The sequence below is a fragment of the Clytia hemisphaerica genome, unplaced genomic scaffold (assembly GCF_902728285.1).
Source record: "Clytia hemisphaerica strain Z4C2 unplaced genomic scaffold, Clytia hemisphaerica genome assembly, whole genome shotgun sequence".
NCBI lineage: Eukaryota > Metazoa > Cnidaria > Hydrozoa > Leptothecata > Clytiidae > Clytia > Clytia hemisphaerica.
In genome coordinates this window covers 1505509-1526474 of record NW_027104101.1, presented here as the reverse complement: position 1 = coordinate 1526474, position 20966 = coordinate 1505509, and the positions used below count along the sequence as shown (strand labels likewise).

The 20966-nt window shown below is 34.4% G+C and overlaps 1 protein-coding gene across 2 annotated transcripts in view; it reads right to left on the bottom strand.

Moving 5' to 3' along the window:
• LOC136813068 (uncharacterized) overlaps window positions 1-14814 on the bottom strand; it is a 33066-nt gene extending 18252 nt beyond the window's left edge. Inside the window, exons 1-17 of one of the 2 annotated variants that reach the window (XM_067069592.1) lie at window positions 14613-14814; window positions 12387-12555; window positions 11988-12076; window positions 11531-11614; window positions 11152-11255; window positions 10459-10606; window positions 8857-8970; window positions 8273-8366; window positions 7788-7830; window positions 7495-7540; window positions 6219-6384; window positions 4230-4402; window positions 2983-3101; window positions 2486-2636; window positions 1968-2084; window positions 1058-1154; window positions 260-302 (exon numbers count right to left, since the gene is read on the bottom strand). In XM_067069592.1, the coding sequence (XP_066925693.1) occupies window positions 260-302; window positions 1058-1154; window positions 1968-2084; window positions 2486-2636; window positions 2983-3101; window positions 4230-4402; window positions 6219-6384; window positions 7495-7540; window positions 7788-7830; window positions 8273-8366; window positions 8857-8970; window positions 10459-10606; window positions 11152-11255; window positions 11531-11614; window positions 11988-12076; window positions 12387-12555; window positions 14613-14686 (1831 nt within the window). In that variant the 5' untranslated portion in view covers window positions 14687-14814. Of the gene's footprint in view, window positions 1-259; window positions 303-1057; window positions 1155-1967; window positions 2085-2485; window positions 2637-2982; window positions 3102-4229; window positions 4403-6218; window positions 6391-7494; window positions 7541-7787; window positions 7831-8272; window positions 8367-8856; window positions 8971-10458; window positions 10607-11151; window positions 11256-11530; window positions 11615-11987; window positions 12077-12386; window positions 12556-14612 lie in introns of both variants that reach the window. The other variant, XM_067069591.1, reaches the window with a different exon arrangement.
• Window positions 14815-20966: the final 6152 nt, after the last annotated feature.

Here is a 20966-nt window from a genome sequence, read left to right as displayed (position 1 = left end):
AAAAAAACTGCTTCCTTTGTTAGACTTGAATTTAACCTTTGAGGCAGAAATGTAATTTTAGCTCCAAATGTTCATTCAAAAGTCCAAAACTCTCAAATTGATCATTTCTCATGTTTGTAAAAAAAGTCAAGTCTGAAAAAGTAAGAATACGTTAAGAATATTTCACTCTCAATTTTGACAATTTCTTAAAAATACTTGACCCTCATCCAAAGTACACTATTCTTATAAAAAAAAGCGTGTAAAAAGAAAAGCACCTTACCGATTTTGAATTCTACTGGATAATGGTCGCTTATATCTTTCGCCTGAAAAACAAATAAAGTGAAAACGTTTACAGTATAATTTTTCAAAGAAAACAATTGATACAATTCTGAACGTAAATATTTGAGAATCAGTAGGACTTTCTGCGAAAAAAAGGAAGGTCACCTCTCCCTTCAGTTGCAATGTTGAGATATGATAATCACTGTCCTGTCAGCATTGGGCTCTTCCAGAAAAAAATTGTACATGGGGGTGGAGGATATTATTATCCGGGGGGTAGCAAAAAATCATCAAAATTTGCCTTGTCCGGGGGGTTAATTTGCTCTGTCCGGGGGGTAATTTGGGGTGTCCTGGGGGTCAGCAGATGCTTGTCCGGGGGGGTAATTTGGGGTGTCCTGGGGTCAGCAGATGCTTGTCCGGGGGGGTAATTTGGGGTGTCCTGGGGGTCAGCAGATGCTTGTCCGGGGGGGGGGGGGTGAAACCTATTGTCCAGGGGGCCAAAAGTCACCCTGTCAGGGGGGTAAATCACTAAAAATTGTTATATCCTCCACCCCCCCCCATGTACAATTTTTTTCTGGAAGAGCCCATCGCCACAGACAGGAAAAAGGGGTGAAGATCAAATTCTACTCTTGTCTATTCTATTCTACTCTATTGTCTCATCATTTAAATCCAGGATTGTAGACTGTTCCTACTTTATAGAATATTGCTGACTTATTTAATACTTTTAAGAATATTATCCAGATTTGCAGTAGGAAATACTACGATAAGATACTACTCCACAGAAAAAAATGATTTTTCTTACCTCTTCATTGGTCAAGCTGAATGCTTCATCATAATAAAACGCTTTCGCTGAGTCAGCGATAATCATTTCATTCAATGCTTGACCGTAGATAATGATTCTATGAGAATTAGAAGAAGAAAAATGAACATCGCGGTAATAAAGGCTATTGGGATTAAGACGCCCTTAAAAAATTGTTCTTCCTAAACTACATTTTACGTTAAATTGTACCCACTCATCAGATTTTACTTATGAATTACATCATTCAGAGCTAAATGACCGTATACTCGTTCTCAAAATCTCACTTTTTAGGTCATAACTCCTGACCACTTGATTTGAATGGGCAAAAACTGAACGCTTTAGAAAAAGAATATAAAAATTTCGTGCCAACTTTCAAACTACGACACTTTGAAGTTTTAAATTTCAATAAAAAAGTTTCAGTCAGGAAGAGAAGACACCTTTTTTATTCTGCCACTGGCAGTTTCATGCTACTTTTGTGACAATCTATTAATTTTCAGGCAAAGTTTCTAACTTTCGCATTTTTGAAAATAGTGAGCCCTGGCAAAGTTAAGGCTCTAATAGTCTAAGTTTGACAAAAATTGGGATGATAGCCATTTAACTCTTCATTTTAATTTATCAACCAAGCTTGTATCCATGCTGATCTATTCACACCTACCCCTTCTTTTGTGAATGGATGATTCAGGGGTCTTATTTAGGACCTGAAGAATTTCGCTGGTCCAAGGCAGGAAAGAAAATACGGTTCGCCGGTCTAAAAATTCAATTCGCAATGGATTCACGCTAATCAATACATTGAGCTTGCTAAGAATTCGCCGGCCTAGAATCTAAAATTCGAAGGAGTTAGTTTTTCATTCGCCAGCCTATCAAAATCAAAGTAAAATCAAAGTAAAATACCTAGTTGACTAAAAAAGCTCACCTGTCATAAGTATAATCATTCTTCGCCAACGTTGTATCTGTGTCTTCATCCAATATCCATTTGTAATCGTTGTCTTTGAAAAATGTCAATTTCTCTTTTTTTCTATTGCTCAGGTAACTGAAAAAAAGAAAAGAATGAGCAATGGCATGAATGATCAAGCAAGACTTAAGTCTTTATTTGTTGGGTATTATGTAAAAAAAACATCGGGCACCATTTTGCACCATTTTGGTGTTTTTGGTATGACTGTAGATCGAACACACGACCTTGCGCACCATAGCCGAATACGCTACTTTTATGAATGAATCAACGAATAAAGTGAATGAATGAAAACAATAGGGGACGTTTTTGAGAGAACCCATTACCTCATTGCCTGAATACAAAGAGACGCATACTATATGGTAATTAAAGTCAAAGACAAACATCAGGGCAAAATAACCGAACCGTCTTTAATTTTCATAAACTCGGACAAAACCCCTAAAATCTGCTGAAATTAGGTTTTCGTTAAAGAAGGCACTTACCTTCCGTCCGCATTGAAATCACCCATAAAAACAACAGAGATCCCTTCACTGAACTTCTCCTTAATAAAAGCATGTACTTTCACCATTTCTTCAAGCTCTTGAGCGACTTTCTTTGGTGCAATGTGAGCTCCCACCAAAATGATACCATTTGCTAAAAAATCGAAATATATTGCATTTTCTTTAACTCAAACCTCTATAACTCGAACAAGCTCCAGTAAATAATGTCAGAGAAACCTTAGTCTATAACTCGAAATTTCATTCACTCGGACAAATTTGTGTTCCCCGTGCGTGTTCAAGTTATGGAGACTCAACTGTATAATATGTTATACAGCAGATTAGGGGCGACAGAAAAGATTCCTCTTCTAGAAATATCCCTCATTAAAGTGACCAATATTGAGATTTAACATTTCCAATAAAGATGTTTTGAATTTCAGTGCCAGAGTGACGGCACCACAATGTCAGATTCTTTATAGCACTGCACTTATCAGTTAACTTACCTGGTAACAGATGAGATTTGATATGCATGATGTACGGTTCACGAGCGAACGTATCTTCACCTTTTGATTCATCACCGTCATCATAAATATCATTGTAAAAAACTTCCATCAAATCTCGTCTAAAAGAATAGGAAAAATTCTGGTAAATTACTCATTTACTAAATGAGCTGAGTATACAACTTTTCGACCGTAGCCGCCAATTGCCGCGCGGGCATTTTTTGTCCGTTTTACCACCCTTAAACCGTCCCAGTCTTTTTTTCGCACCGATAGACAATAGAAAAAGGTGTAAAAAAAGGATTGGATCGAGTTTAGAGGGATAATTTAATAATTAAGTGGCGCGTGCCTGAGCACGCGACTACGGTCGAAAGGGGAGTACGTACACGCACTAAAATGTCGAAAATCGAGTACCCCAACCCTGTACGCAAGCGTACGCAAATGGCTATACCCCCTAGTAAGTACGTACTTTTTCATTCATCACCCCTCGGTTGAAGAAAATTTCGAATTCAAATCGTTTGGTTCGGACCTTTACTTCACACATGAAACTTTACGTATAAGAAGTGTAAAAGTCGACAAAAGAACAAGCAAAAAAAAGCTTTGAAGAAATTTTCTCTGCGTAAGTGCATTTTCCTTTGACCCTTCCCCTTCCCAAGTACGCAAGCATACGCTTTTGAAAAGACCCCCTCCCCCCTTAGTGCGTACGTACTATGTGGAAGGCGCCAAGGTGTATTATGTACAGTAAACTCTCTCTAATTCGAGCCGCCATTATTCAAATCCTTCTGTAATCCGATGAAAGACATTAGACAGTAAATCTACATTACAGTAAACTTACTCTAATTCGGACTAAAACATTGGTCCCTTCAGCTTGAAAGTGGTTTAAATTACTCTCTGTGATTTGAATCTTTCTCTAATGTGAAGAACATTTTTAAGGTCGAACTAGAGAAGAATCAAATGTATGTACGCATTATGCGAAGAGCTTCAGCGTAAAAAGCCTCTGAAAAAAAATTCAAAATCTTAGAAAGGCCAGAGTTAGAGAGAGTCTTTTACATACAGTTGACGCTCTCTAATTCGACGTTCTACTATTCGATAGGCTGCTCTTATTCGATGAAATTTAAAGTCCCCGTCAACAAGACGCTCCCTTATTTGATAAGCTCCCTTATTCCATGAAAATCCAATTCTCCTTTGAAAATCGAATTAGAGAATATCGATTGTAATTTTAACTTTCAGTTCTTAAAATAAAATAATAATACCTGTAAATATATAAATATTGTTCTTTATAAGTTTTTCGGCCGAGACTTTCACTGATTTTGTATTCGTAATCTTTATTAGTGGCTTTCCGAAAGTTTTCCACAAAGTTCGGAACATTTTCCAAGTCTTGATCTTGTACTTCTTGTATTAAAACTAAATCGTAACGTTCCATAATCTAGAAAGACCAAATGGTACAAATTAGAGATTTCCGGTTGTCTGTACGCAGACCCAATATCTTATTTCAAAATTTATTGCCGTAGAGGGTCCGTTGTCATTATCTTTTCTCATTTGAGATTTTTCAAACCGACCGCTACGATATAAGTGTTGGTGAGAGAGGGGAGACGATGAGAGAAGTGTTGCTATTTTTAAATCATACTTAATCGCAGAGGTTCCCGTACGGGAATATTTTATCAAACAGACAATGCGCACTTTGAGTGCTGTACTACGAAGCGATAAACGTGAGATACACTCTGGTACAGAGTAAGATTTCCGGAGGCGATTTTGAAATTTGAAGATTGATTTTTCTAATTGATACATCCAATCTACCTTTCAGTCAATCTCTCTCTCAATCCGGCTAATAATCGAAGTATTGTTGACGTCAAATGAGCTTATCAAAGCTCAAAATTGCAGATGTAGAACGATAAGCTTGGTATACATTCACTCACCATTTGGGTAAGGCTATCACTGTGTCTCACTAACATTCTGCCGATTGGTTGTGTGAAGGTTTCGATCACAGGCTTGCACCGCAATAGACTGTGTTCGAATCCCAAACACTTCCAGATAGGGTGTACGTAGTAAGGGAAATATGGTGATCGACTCTCTACCTTCACTCATAACCTTTTAGCAAGTAGAGGAAATTTGGTTCGATTTCTCTGTCGCTTGATATTTTTAGTCAAAGCCCTTGTTATACATTTTCGGAAAGTACATCTCTTTGGAAATGGAAACTAGGATGTCTCCAAATCTCTTTCAAACACTTGACTGTGCATATACCGGGTGCGTCAGAAAAAACTTTGGACGTTTGGTGAGCCACTGGGGCCGAGCAAAGTCTTTTTGAAACTCAAAACCACTTTTATTAGAAAGAGGATAGTCTAACTTAAATTTTGAGGTATCATTCATTAAATTTGAAACAAAACTTTTTGAGATATTGCTATTTGAAGCTCAAAATTACTTATCAAAAAGAGCAAAAATGCATCAAAAACAGGTAATTAAATTTGTTCTCTTTTTTTCTATCTCTCTCTTTCTCTTTTGTTCTGATGTGCACGTTTTTAACGATGTCATTAATGTTTCCACTGGGTAATAAAACATACCAGAGCGGGAATTTGTAAAACAACAATTAAAAATTTTATTTTGGTGAATTTTTGAGAGAATCTATCTGTGAAGAGTGTGATGTATGGAAAAAAATCTCTCTTTCTCAAAATGCCGCGTCTCACTAAAGATCAGAGAGTTTGGGTTTGCCTTGAGTTCGCCAGAGTTAACATACCTCGACAACACTGTCTATTGTCACAACATTTTAATTACCCATTTTTGACGTTTTTTTACACTTTTCGAAAAGTGAATTTTAACTTCAAAAGCTTATAACTTGAGAAATACTTTACCCAACTTAAAAAGCTATACCTCAAAATTTAAGTTAGACTATCCTCTTTCTAATAAAAGTGGTTTTGAGTTTCAAAAAGACTTTGCTCGGTCCCAGTGGCTCACCAAACGTCCAAAGTTTTTTCTGACGCACCCGGTATTTTACAGACCAGAATAAAAGCTGTCCGAACTTCACAAAACACCAATAACTCAAAAACTATTAGTGGTAGAAAATTAAAATTTGTCATTAATATTACGATCCCAAAACTACACTATTCTACAGAATTTGATTTCCATACGTCGAACGGTGCAAATTTTACAGACCAGAATTGGTGAAAGCTTGCTTTGTCCGAACCCCACTGATGAGTCCTGGGAAAGACGAAACACGTTTCTGCGGAAAAAAATAACAGATAACAAACCTTATATAAATGTTTGACAACAAATTCATTGTTCATCTTTTTCTCACCGAAACGTTGAACATTGAACGAACCAATAGATAAAACACCTTCAACTTCTGCCTCACTTATCTTCAAATCATTGAAATCCACTTCGATGTGGTTAAGATCGTTGTTGTCAATGGCGTAACTGAAGCTGATAAAAAATCAATGAAACTAATAAAACAAATAAAAACTAATACTCCATTACTGTTGCCTAATCTGAGAACTGGGCGACAGTTATCTCCAAGCAGATTCAAATACTCCGCGCACGGCACGTATTCACTCTAAAGACCATGGCTCCGTAAGAGAATTAGCCCAGGTTGGCGAGCCGCTTTCATCTTTTTCATCCAGTTTGAGTTCTTGATCGCGCTGATTTGCTAAACTAAAAAAAAAACGAACCAAAATCAACTGTCAATCATATACATAAACAATTGCATAAACATTAGAACCCAGTCGGTTTCGGTTTCGCTTTCGTTTTCAAACAAAAGGCAACGCGGTTTTGATCGTTTTGAATGAACAACCAGGTCAGATCGTCACATTCGCCTTATCCCTTTAGAACAGAGCGTGGTGGATCATTGTTATGAGATTATCACAAAAATAATAGCAAAAACACAATTGATGTATATGACAAAGATTTAATTTGCTGATGAAAATTTGACCTGGAACATTAAAACGTACTCATAGAAATTTAAAATGGCAGCTTTAGAGTTTGAGACAATTTAGCAAAGAACTATTTTGAACTATTTTTTGTGTCTACCTATTAAATCTCAATCCATTGAGATTTCATTGTTACAGTGATTATTCTTACATGATGAAAGCATGGCCATGTTATCCTGAAACTAGAAGACTCTTTATACCGTGCCCCGTTTGCACAGCAAGCCCGGGGGGGGGGACTAGGGTTGCGAGCTGACGGGGGGGGGGGGGGTGCCGCCCGACTTTCGAACTTTGGACCCTTACTGGGACTAAAAAGGAGAAAACAAAGGAAAATTTTGGGAATTTTGCGACCCTTAGCGGGACAAATTTGACCAATTTTGACCAAATTTCGATCTTTCAGGGGGTAAAAAATTGAAATTTCCTATTTTTCCGACCCTTAGCGGGACTGAAATTTGATTTTTTGATTTTTCCGACCCTTAGCGGGACTTTTAAAGTCCAAAGTCCAAAAAGGTACCCTTAAGGGCGGCACATACCGTACCCTCCATTTGCCTAAGTACCCCCCCCCCGGCACAGAAAGTCATATGTCTAAAGTAATTTAGATTACCTGTTAGCTGGCTTTTCCTCGACATCATTCGAAAAAACTTTTGGACCTGAAAATATTCAAAAGAATAAATAGGGAAGAATAAGAGTAAGAGAAAGAAGGTTTTTGAAAGAAATTCTTATTTGAACAAATTTTTTCCCTAAGCGTCATAAAATACTTTAGTATTCTTCAGTATTCCTTTAGCTCTACTAAATAAGTTGAACAGTTCGAGAGCAAATAGCTAGAATCAACTGCGAGTCAATTTTTTTCAACATCTCAAAGGGACTACATTACATCAGCTCAAAATGATAACCTACCTATGACGACTTCTACTGGATAGTGGTCAGTTATGGCTTTTGCCTAAAAAGAGGGTATAACATGGTGAAATTTTCTAAAATACTGAAAAAGGAATTTCTGTTAATTCCCAAGCATTTTATATGCAGCTCTTATCTGAAAAATTAGTTTCCAGTATATACAGAGAAAAAAATCTAATTTATCGTTAGAGTTAAGTGGCTATGATTCCCTTATGGGGATTCGATGAAAACTACCGGTAGTATCTGGTAATACTTTAAAAAGAACCATAACTTTTGATTTTGAAACTTTTGCTTGCCTTTTTAATGCATTCTTGAAATCACGTTAAATTCTGCGTCCATTGGGTTACAATTTGAAGGCAGACACTAAGGCCACAGAAGCCTTTGAAAATCAAACTTTCGTTAAATTCAGTGACTGAGTTGGAACTCAAGGTTTACTTAATGTTCATTCAACGTTATACTAACGTACTGAGCTTCGCAAAACTCTTTACCTCGTCCATAGATAGACCAAATTCATCATCGAATCGAAATGCTTTTACTGAATCCAATTGAATATTCTCTGTAATATTCCCATAACCAATTATCCTGAAAATGGTCAGATAAGATTTCAAAAATAAAATTATTTATTTTCGAGTTTTAAACGCAATATATATATATGAACTTGTGTGCTGATCTCGCACAAGCAGCAATGTAGAAATTTCTTTTTTCAAACAGAAATGTAGACCATTCGTTTATATTCTTACGCTGCATGTTTTAAGGTCAAAACGTGCCAAATTTTAATGATCTCTAAAATGTAACTTTAGAAAGGAAACATTCTATTGCCAAAAAAAATCGCAATTTTTTGCAAGCTCAGCACTTTTCATACCTCACTTTTTATACTGTCAATCTGGCTTTAATCAAATTGAGAATGGGTCCTCAAGTAATCCTGTTCTTATTTGAGTTATTTTGTGTTAATACCAGCTAATCTTTACTGTTTTTACCTTCTATTTTAATTTGAATATAATTTTTTTTGACGATTTCAAGCCTCATTATTCTTATAAAAGTATTATTTCGTGTGAAGTAAAATCCACAATACCTGTCATAACAATATTTGTTTTTAAGGACGGTTGTGTCAATATTGTCAACAAACCACACATAATTTGAGTCTTTCTGCAAAGCTGTTTCTCTCAATTTTGTCTTTGATATGTGGCTGAAATAAAAGGAAAAACCATTCAAAAATATTAGGCGAGACCAATTTAATTTGTTGTTCTACGGGCCCGACCAACCCTAGGGTTTATTTATGCTTGTGTGACATATACCTTTTTAATTCTAATTGAAGCTAATATTTATAAATTTCTACGCCACATTGTATGTTATTAATCAAGATTTATTATTTTTGCTAACTAATCTGATAAGATTTTTTATTTATGCTTATGTTACATAGCTTTTTAATTCTAATTGAAAATAATATTTCTAAATTAAATATAACGTTGAAAATTTAATGACTAGATTTTTCCGATCTACCTTATTTTTAGCCATTTCTTAATTAAATGAATTTAGATTAATTTCCAATCATTTCAATTTTCTTTATAAAGGTCAAAATTTTCAAATTTCCAACCTTGATGGGTCAGAGCATTTTCTATTTAAATCGACTATCTATTTTCCGACCCGCATTTTCAAAACCTTACGTTTTCTTACCGGAATTTGACAATTTCGCAACTTGGAAAATGTGTGATATCCAAACTTCCGACCTTGCGTTTCGGGCTTTTTCCAATATAAATATTCAAAATATTTTTGACAATGTCTGGGATATCAACTTTTTCCGACCCGCATTTTCAAAACCTTACGTTGGAAATCACTGTTTTCTTACCGGGATTTGACAATTTCGCAACTTGGAAAATGTGTGATATCCAAACTTCCGACCTTGCGTTTCGGGCTTTTTCCAATATGAATATTCAGAATAATATTGACAATGTCTGGAATATCCACTTTTTCCAACCCGCATTTTCAAAAACCTTACATTGGAAATCGCGGTTTTCTTGCCGGGTTTTGACGAAATACAACCTTTGAATTTTCTAGTAATTTGTTTTCCGAGTCGGAATTAGACAATTTCGCACCTTGGAAACTAAAACTTTTCCAACACGGAATTTAGCTTGGTGGGTGTTTCACGATCCCATGGCATTTTCCGGGTCGGAAAGTTACAAATATCCGGGGTGGAAAAATAAAAAGTTCCAACCTTGGGATAAGATCATTTTTTCCTGTGCCTATTTTAGCTAAAATCAAAAAAATAATAATATTGAATTTCCACTGCAATGTATACTTATTTGTAAGAATCAAATTCGAATAAAGCTGAAAATTAATTCAAGAAATTGAAAAATTTAGGAAATCAAGCATTCCATACACTAAGATTTTATTATGATGTTCATCGAAGATAAAAAAACACTTTTGAACCAGATATTTTTTGGAAAACATTTTTGTTACTTAACCAACCCTGATAAATGAAAAATTTATTTTTATTTTACCTACCGACCGACCCATATTTTGCTAACAATCTGCCCGTAGAACAACAAATTAAATTGGTCTCGCCTTAGTGCTGAATTCAGTATAAATCATGATGATTATATTATATACTTTGCTGAGATAGAAATCCATTGAGACGGAATAACCTTTCACAATGGATAACAGTCAGTTTTCCTACCTTCCACCTGTCATGAAATTACCCATGATCAAGGTTGGTATATCACCCCAAAAATTTTTCATTTCTTCATGGACAGAGGCTAGATGGTTGATTTCAGCCTCTACTGAATCATAATGCAAACAAACTCCAATCACTGCAAACTCTTCAACTGCAAAGGAAGAAAAAGTTAAATCAACAATGACACGAGACAAACAACCTTGAAGTGGATTAATTTTCAGATTTTATGAGAATAATAATTTTATAAGGTTACGAGACTGAAATTTTAGCTGAAAACCAAGAATAAATTTAGAATAAGCCTCAACTTCAGCAAGAACCCCTAGGAACATGCTTGTACTGAAGCCCTCATTAAACAAATAAGTTCAATTATTGTAAGCTTTTTAGAGAGATCTAAAAAACAGGCCTGAAAATCATGGGGGAGAGAACAGCAACGGTCATATTTGAGCTAAAATTCATTTGTACAAATAGAAAAATAGTAAATAATGATGATTCATAACCTTAACAGGTTTGGTTTATTTTGATATGATTTGTACTTCATTTTCAATTTTTAATTCTTTGATACCAAATGTATACAAATCACTTCAAGCCAAAGACTTTGATCACAATTTTTGCGATTAAAAATAAGATACAACAGTCATAAAACCAAAATATTATTTTCCTTTCTTTTTACAATGCAAAATTTTGAGTATATCTTACCTTCGAGTTTATTTGATCTGAATTTAGCAATAAATGGCTGTCTTTCGAATTTATCATCATTATCCTGGTATTGATAATGATCAATCAATGTAAACAAAGAATCTCTACAATATAAGAAGGAAGAATATTCAATTTGTAAATAAGATTCTAAACTCACTGCTGAATCAATCATTCCAGAACGGATGAATAGAAACCACCCTACAACCCTTATCGTGAAAGCTTGATTCACATGAAATCTCTATTGATGAAAATAGAGCTAAATAAGAGAATTTTTAGATGCCATGAAATGAAAAAATCACTAAGAAAGTTTAAAGAAACCCACAACATGTATATACCCTTTACCAAATAATATTTCACTGAAAAAAATTTTATACTGTACCTATAGAGGAACATAAGTTGATTTTTCTTGCTTTTTCTTCCTGATGCCTTACCAAGCTTATATTTGTAAGATTTCCCTGTCATCCTAGAAAAACAGAAAAACACGGCCTTCAAATTTAATTCCAAGAATGATAATAATGATAAACTTGTGTCTTATCTCTGCGATTTTAAAATGAATTCTGAATTGAAATAACACAGACAGATTATCATTATGTCGCTTATTACGGATGACCAAGATGACCATATAGATTGTATCTAATAAATTTTCAGTCCTTCAAATCCAATCTCATTACCTGGCTATTCATGATATGCACCAGTGGAGAGTCTTCTGAGAATTTTTAAAATCTTCCACCCAATACGTCACTTAAAAAGTAGAAAAAGTGACGTATTAGGGTGGAAAATTCTCAGAAGACTCTACAGTGGTGCATATCATGAATCTAGGTACTAGAATACCATACCCTTTAAGTTCTTCAATAAACAAATGAATAAACTCTTCACTCTCGTCCTGTACTTCTTGTATGAAAATAAAGTCATATCGACTCAAAATCTATGAAAAAAAAAAAAAATGACAATACAATTTATCAATACATCTTTTGAATTCTAACGCACACCCTAGTTTCTAAACAAATTCTAAATTTGAAGATAGCCCACCTTAAATCTAATTTATTGAGATCTTTTTGTCTAGCATTTGCAATTTGGCGCTATAAGAATTGACTAAAATGATAATCTACACCCCCTCTTGAATGTGTAGTATATTTAACTTTATTTGAAAAATGTGTGTAAAAATACTGGACATATATAGGATCAACAACAAAAATACCATTTGATGTATTCCCAAAAAATAGTTATAAACATACCTTTAACAAATATTCTTTTACTTCGTTGTTTTCATATTTCTTTTGGTTAAATCTATTTATTGAAAACGTGGCAATGGTTGCACTATTAATGTTAGCACTTTTGGCACTGGTCACATTGTCTCTTATAATTGGTTGACTTTGAGGTCCATCTGGTTGATCATTATCCAGTCTTAAATTAAGAGGAAGATTTGAAAATTATGGAAAAAAATTGAATCCTAAATCTACCGAAATTATTTTTTTCCATAATTATGGCTATTGATTGTGATCAAGCAATCATTTTAGAGCCAGTAGTTGTTTGGGAAGATGCAGCACAGGGTCTTTTGAATAACTAATCACTCCAGGATATTTTTAATGATTACTTCATATAATTGATCTGTCTTTGACAACACATTGGTTACCTAGGGACAAGATAACTTATCCTGTTTGCACTGACTGAGGGAAAGTAATATCAGTTAAGGAAGACATACAGGATCCTGTCATTCTATCAGTAAGCAAAAACTAAACTCAAGTTTCTTGTACCATTTTCCATCAAAACAACCAAAACCATTTCTACTTTCCAAAGCTGGAGACCAAAACAAATGATCTTCCATGATGAGGGTACCCTTTTGGATCAATTGTTAAGGCCATGATGGACAAAGGTGTATGCTGCTTCAAGGAAGGTAAGTTAGTTTTCGTGTGAGCTACCTCATCCACTCCACTGCAGTGCATAACAAATTTGTTTTACAGTGAATATTAATAATTATATCATAAGAATATGTTATGTGCTTTATGAGCGCTGTTATGATTTTTTTGATTGCAACACTGCAACCAAGAACTCCTACAGTGAGATGGTAACTTGCATCATTGGAGGCTAACATGCATAGCTCTAGAATGAATGACCTGGCTTGTTATTAGAATACAAAGTTAAATCAAAACAAACCTGATTAACAAAATTAGCAGGTTGTAAAAATGTATAAATCTCCTAATCATAAAAGTGATGTCACATGTATAATTATTTAATATCATTATTGAATTTGAGATTACCCCTCCAGCAGCCATAGAGAAACATCTGACTTCCTTAAAATTTCTGATCTGGCTTGATTTTTTATCATCAAACCACGTTGTCTTATTTACATGCGATTCTGTAAGCAAGTAACTCAACAAAAATACTCAGGTGGTAAATATGGGATTCAAAAATCGTAGAGTAGAGCTGCAAGCGGAGCTGTCCTTGTACTGTTACTTTTGTTTTGAAATTTTGCTACTTTGATTGGTCAGGCATTTGATGGCTACGCAAGTCCCCCTTCACTGATGCAAGTTACCTTATCTCATGGTAACTGTATACTGGAGTAACTTGTTATTCAATAGACTGTCGCTTTCTCCCACTATCCATGCCATGATCAATCGATCAATTGATAAGCAATCAAGCCTCAATTAAAATCCTGATTATTGATTGTCTATGAAGCTTGATTATCGAAATCACAATCAATCCAATCTCAGGCAAATTTCCAGGCCTTTTCTGCTACCAGTTAACGGTGGCAGAAACTCAATCTTTGCTTGAATTTTGAAACTAAATCCTAATTTTTGTACATGAGCCATGAGAATCATGACAAAATATTGATGTCCTATGTCCTAGGCCTTAACAGAAAAAGTCCATTCTGAGGTAAATTTTTTGTGTTTTGATAGTTCCCAACTAATTAAACAGGTTATGTTGTTCTTTAAACTGAATCAAACTCAATCTTTGAAATAAAAACGATAGCAGCTCAAAACCCTGAAAATTTGCCTGAATCCATCTGTCCATAGACCTTTTTTCAAAGAGGACGTCCTGTTGAATAATTATGTAGTCCAGCCATAAAAACAATGATAGAGCCATGCATAATTACTGTATCATACATATTGTAATAATTATGCATGGTTTTATCATTGTTTTTCTGCTGGACTACATAATTATTCAACAGGGTGGCCTCTTTGAAAAAAGGTCTATTGGGGGCGTCATTCCAGTTTTTATCTGTTACCCCTCCCTCAACGCAACAAACGGCATAGAATTTCTGTAGCAAATTGCTTTCAAGAAAGTCCAAAATTACCGTAGCAAATCTACAGACACACTGGCACTGGCAGACACAAAAGATTGAAACAAAGTAGGTAGGATGAGGGAGTAGGAGGGAGCAGTCGCTGATTTATTTAAAAAAATATTTTTAGGATGTGCCTTGTTAAATATATACAGCATTGTCGACACTATAAAATTCTTACCCATTTTGATCATCTTCATTGGCCTGAATCTTTGTACAGGAACATAAAGCAAGAAGACTTGCCAAAAACTTCATCCTTTTTTTGAAACTGGATTTGGATGAACTGGAACTCCGAACTGGACGTGACTCAAAACACTTTCTATTTCGATTTGTGTCAATTCTAAGGAAAGAATTAAATCCTCATAGCCGACCCAGCCTCTTTTTTTAACTTTTTGTGCTTGTTAGATCCGGCACGGCTGCTTTATGCATTTTTCTCGGTCGCGGCAAAAAAGGCATCAAATATGGTGAAAAAATAGACTGTGTGGTGGAGCTCCATGTGGTAGACAGGAATCCGTGTTGACTGCCTTGATGATTTTGATTTTAAGGTATTTCTTTGCTCAACCACGAGGGGTCTAACATGCAGTGTCAACAGTGTTAATATTGAAATTGCAAGAGTATGTATCTTTTCGTTATTAAGTTATATTCTTACACTTCATCTCACTTAATTTTTCTTGTTGGAGGACTATAGTTCATTCACTGTTCGGCTAGCTGTTCAGCTAGGAGGCAGTAGGAGGACCCTACCGACGCACCGGACTGTCCGATGTATTTGTCCGGTGGCAAAAAGTATCCTTTCGCTACACCGGACGCAATAAGTCCGATGTCAGTCCAGTGTTGCATACAGGGAATTTTGGACGCCGGACATTTATGAAACAAAGAATTAAGAAACACCGGACGCACCGGACTGGTCATGTCAGGTGTTTTGATTGCTAGACGATCTCAATCAAACAGAATCAACGATCGAACCAGTCAAACCGAATCGAACGCAATCGAACGTCAAAATTCTGGGTAATATTCGATTGGTTCGATTGTTGTTCGACTGGTTCGATCGTCCATTCTGTTCGATTGAGATCGTCTGGCTTTATTCTTGCAGCTTCCAAACATCCATGCTCTCAAATATCACAAGCCGAATGAAATTACTTTCGATTTCCCGATTATGCGATGAAGAATCCGGTTGTCCTGTGGGAAAAATATACTTCTCCGACACCGGACATCTGACTTCCTTAAGTCCGGTGTAGAAATTGTCCAGTGGTAAAAAAATTCTCATTTTACACCGGACTTTCGCGTGTCCTGTGTTCGTTAAGTCCCGTGTGTCGGCAGGGTCCTGATTGAAAAGGGTTTGTTTCTATTCTAAAGGTAGGGCGACAATCACAAATATCTTTGTTTCGCGTCGCCCGACCGACTCTCGAAAATTGAGTAGAATTGAGTCGGTAAGTCGGTAAATTTGTCTGACTTTTTAAGTCAATGAACTTTCCTTCGTTCAAAAATTTTATTATTGCCGATTCTAGCGCATTCACAGCATTTTGACTTTGTTTATCATTACATGCGCTAAATCCGACAGCCCTGCCTTTATCCGATGCGGTCTTTCAAAGATACAAACTAAAATAAAAACAAACCTTTTGCTGTGACGCAATGAAGATACCAAAGTGTCAACTAAACTGAGAGATTTGATACACTAAACCAATTGAACCAAATAAAAATGATTGCTTCTTATACAAAACATAATCTTTTATTATAAAATTGTTAACGTTTTAATTTATGCACACAAGCAACGGATTCAGAATAAAAAAGAGGGAATGTTTGTAAACATAGAATTTTTTTCATAGCAGCCATTTGGGGGGGTCAGATTTAAGCAGGGCTGTCGGATTTAGGACAACTAACGGTTATTATGATAGCTTATTTTTCAACTACCTGAATTTTTTCTCAGGAAATCAGAATTTTTTGATATTATTGTTTTGATTGGAAGTGCGCGAACATGATTGGCTAACCTAATCAACGGCTTTTTTGGCACGAAATTCAAACCAAATGTAAATAAATTCAAACTGGGTCAACAATACCATACTCTCAATGAGTAGCTTCTGATGGGATTTTTGCCTATGTGGTGTAATGTTTGAATAGAGAGTATGGATCTCCAGACTAGTATAGTGTTATCTCGTACACGTTTTTTTTTCTATTAGAACACCTAAAATTTGGCTGAATGTTCTTAAATGCGTTCTTAATTTTTCAGACTACTCTAAATCGACAATATCATGCAAAATAATAAGCACTTAAAATTGGTAAAATTTGGACAATATTTGACTCTCGATTTTAGAAAATCCATCCCTAAGTTCAGTTAAAACTGCTTGAAAAGAGGAAACAATTGTAGTTTCTTGTCATTTTTTTCCAAACTGAAGCCTCAGTTTGGCATGTTCTTACGATGTTCTTAATTTTTCGACAAATTTCAGCATCAATGTTCTTATAAACTGGGTTCTAATAAAAAAAAAAACATGTATGAAAATAAAATTATCAAAACATAATTTGTTGAATTCTGTCGATACAAAAATGTGGAGGCACGTGGTAGACCAAATTTGGCGCTTTTTTTCTTGGTTGTCACTATGTCACTATGTCACTATGAATGATGAGAATATTTTAAATCTTTTTTGAAAAATTTCAACAATTCTGAAAAAATCAAGAAAAATTCTGAAAGAGGTTCTGCTGCTTATTTTCTGTTAATAGCACTCAAATTTGAAAAGCTGATTTGAAATATTGTTGGAAAATTCTTTTTTTTTATTTAGAAGAATGAGGTTTTACCAACAATAAATGATTTTGAAAAGTATTTTGTTAATTTTTTCCATTTTTGTGTTAAAACTGTGTAATTTATGTACTGTATTGAACAAAATATGTAATAATATTTTCATTCCTATAAAAAAATATTTCAAGCCTGGTCAAGGTCTGGCAATTAATCATTTCTATCTTTATCTGTTATTCTTTTATTCCAATTTGATCAAGAAAACGTGTTCTGTTTCAGGTTTCTATCAAAATAATTTCCCCTTCTGTTTCTTTGTTTTATCAAAATTTTGCTTTGAACAAATGTTGAAGTTCAAGTGTTATTTGATTTCTTTGAAAAAAGCTTCGTTTTTTCAATATTTTTCATCTATTTTTTGCTTTGTTTATGATTTCTTAGTCTCTAAAATTCGTCTTTTTAATATAAGAATGTACCTCAAGTCGATTTCATTTGAAAGCCATACAGTATATGACTTGTACTACCAGTACACAGTACTGATGTAACGTGTCTATTTTATCAAGATGGGTATGTGTAATGATGAGGCTTGATATTAACAAATCCTCCTCCCCAGGGAACAGATTTAAAGAGTACCTTTAGAATTCATAATCTTTCTTATAAAATTTAACCAAATAATGTAGATAAAGATAAAAGGGGGTCCTTTCTTTGCACAAATGTCTTTCATATATTAATCTCATCTAGCAAGCTATCTTTTGTTTTCATTGGAGTTCAAATGAAAATTTTAAACAAAGAGTTTTTTAATATCAACCCCTACTGGTTCTATACAATTTTTTCATGGTGGAAGATTTTTGTTTATGTTTTCCGTTTTCAAGTTTAATTTTCAAGAAAAGTTTCGTCTACTCATAGTGATTTGCTGGTTGCTTGTTGATTTTCTACTTACAACTTTTTGAAATTATTTTGGATTTACTTTGATAAAGGTAGCCTGTCTTTGCTATCATTAAGTATCGGTGCTGCTACATTTTACCCTTACTTTCTGTCTCATAATTTGATCTTTTTCTCAACAAAAGGTGATAGACTGTGAAAGGAGTTCAACAAAATTAACTAAGTCGAGAACTAAGTATACATCTAGTTTTTTGCAATATCCAATATCGGGGGGGGCGTGCGGGTTTGACGGTGTGACGGTATTAACCCTTTTTTCTATCGGTGTTTCGGTGTTTGAAGAAAAAAGTGACGGTATTTCGGTGTCAAACATGCCATGCGGTGACAAATTTAAGGATTTTATCAAATTTTGCGGTAATCCAAGAAATATGCGTCGGTATTTCGGTGTCTGCGACCCCCGTACGCCCCCCTCAATATCCAATTTCTTTTTTTAAGTCGGTAAGGGAGCACAGGAGAGTGGCTGGATCGATCATATTTGAACTACAGTAGTTCTTGGTTAGGGAAAATATTCGAAATTTATTGTTGTAAGTGTGAAGACAAAAAAGATAACGCTGATTGTATTGTATTGTTTTTTTGTGTGTGACACTTTAGTTTTTGTTATAATTTTGCATTTCGAATTTGAGTTTGAAGATCACGAGTCTAGCTAATTTCTCATTACTTGTTTTTCTCTTTTGATGGATAAAGAACTCCCATTATAAACCAAATATCGGAGATAAAACAATATATTCTTTAGCTCATACAAAAAGAAGACCCTTTTGCAGGATTGCTGTGCAATTCAACTTCGTACCTTGCAAATCTTTTGACCTAGAAAAAAAAGATTTTGTAAATTGATATTTGAACGAAAAGGCATCTGTTTCAATCTTAGATCTCATCAATGACTTTCGACTGAAGAATCGGTATTATTTTACTGAAGCAACAAAGAAGTATTAAGAGGAAATGAATCAATTATATATTTTTAAATGAATTTCAATCATATTATATTTGATGACTGAAATCTAAAGTCCATTCATTTTAAGTGTGAACCCTTTCTCGTTATAAGGTGGAAACCAGGTCGCCAGCGTGATCAGACTTATTCCTTCGAGAGTGGTTTCCACAAACAAATGCAGCGAATGTACTTTGAGTATATAAATAGTTTGGGTATCATAATGCTTGACACATGATGGGCATACTTCAATGACTTCATGAAATCATGCAACTTTTCAATCCAAGACATCACTTGTAAGGGCCCCCCTTGTAACTAATCATCAGACGTAAAAAATGACTTAGACATTGAATTGATGTATTTCCTAATTTTTGGTTTCTATTTCTGGATCTTATCTGAATTGTTTTGCTATTTTTATCCTTTCTGGATCTTATCAAGTGAATTATATTTTGCTAGAAGCATCTTTTAAGGAAAAAAATTTCTCACTCCACACCTTTTGATAATATATAACAGGAAATATAAATTTATCAAATCAGTTTCAAGATAAGAATTTATGAAATAAAAAGGTGTGACGTGCAAATTTGTGTGTTAAAAAAGTTTCTTGACAAGATGTTTTCAACAATATCAAAAAAAGTTTGAAGACTACATATATTTCCAAAAAAAGCTTGGGAAAGCAGTCTTTTTTTAAGTTAAACTTTTTCTTACTATTGCATGAAATGAAAGTATTTTACACCGTTTTGGAAAGAGATTGAGAAAATCGGATTTTTTTAAATCTTCAAATTCACGTTTTCCAAAAGATTTTTCAAAATTTATGAAGCCTTCGGATACTCTTAACTTTTTCAGCTTTAAGCCTAAAAATGTTCTTAACTTGCTCTTAATATTTTGGCCATCGAAGCCTTATGTTCTTATATAGTTTGTTCTTAAAAAAAAACGTGTAACTACTTTTGTTGATATTCACAAATTTCATTTTCAGGACCTTTATTTACCTTATACTTGCAAAAACTTATACCTATAGTTATTACAATTTAACCCTTTATTGGAGGGCCTGTAATGCCCAGTTTGAGTTAGAAATCGTCATTTTTTGTCTAACTCGTAGAAATTGGATTTGCTTCATGGTCAAGCAAAAAAAATTCAAAAGTGAATCTTTCCAGCGAGATTTTAAGCCAAAAAGTAAAAAAAATGCAAAGATTTGACAAAAATCCGTTTTTTGACCATTTTTGGTCAACGAGTGATCCAAGAACCTCATCTAGCAAATTGATTTGAAGTTTTACCACCGGGCACCTTTTTCATCATTCAGTCAGGTCCGTGCAAAAGAAAGAGGAGACTCTAAGCTATCTAACGAGCTATGAACGAGCTTCTAACTCCTTCTAGATCCGGAGATATAAGCCTTTAAAGTTTGAAATAGCGATTTTCTTAAAAAGCTTAGAAAAGAAAGACCGTGGCACTTAGAGGGTTAAATCAAACCAACAAGGTGTTTGATTGATAGGTTGTAAGGCTAGAATTAGCCTTATCGCGACTCATCTTTAAAAAACGGCATGTGTGCTATCTCAAGGTATGCGTCATGATTCTTCTCAATTTCGGTCTTCAAGAATTTTTAAAAACAATCCTAAGCAAAAAAAAAATAATTAAAATTTAGTTTAATTAGCTGGAAAAGTATTTTTCTGCTCTTAAATTTTAAGTAATTTAATGTCTTTTTGACGCGCCTTTTAATTGGGATTGATGCTGTGGATAATCATAATAGTTCTTATAAAAAGTTCTTATTATTTTTAAATTCATTTTTAAAACACTCATTATTCTTTATTTTACTTTATTTATCAATTTCTTCAAAATATTTGATAAACTTTTTGAGCCGCCTTTTATTTAAGACTTTTAAGATTTAAAGTTTTTAAGTGAATACAATATAACTTTATGTATTCTTGAGAGCTAGTGTCAAAGAAAAACACGTTTTTCGTTTT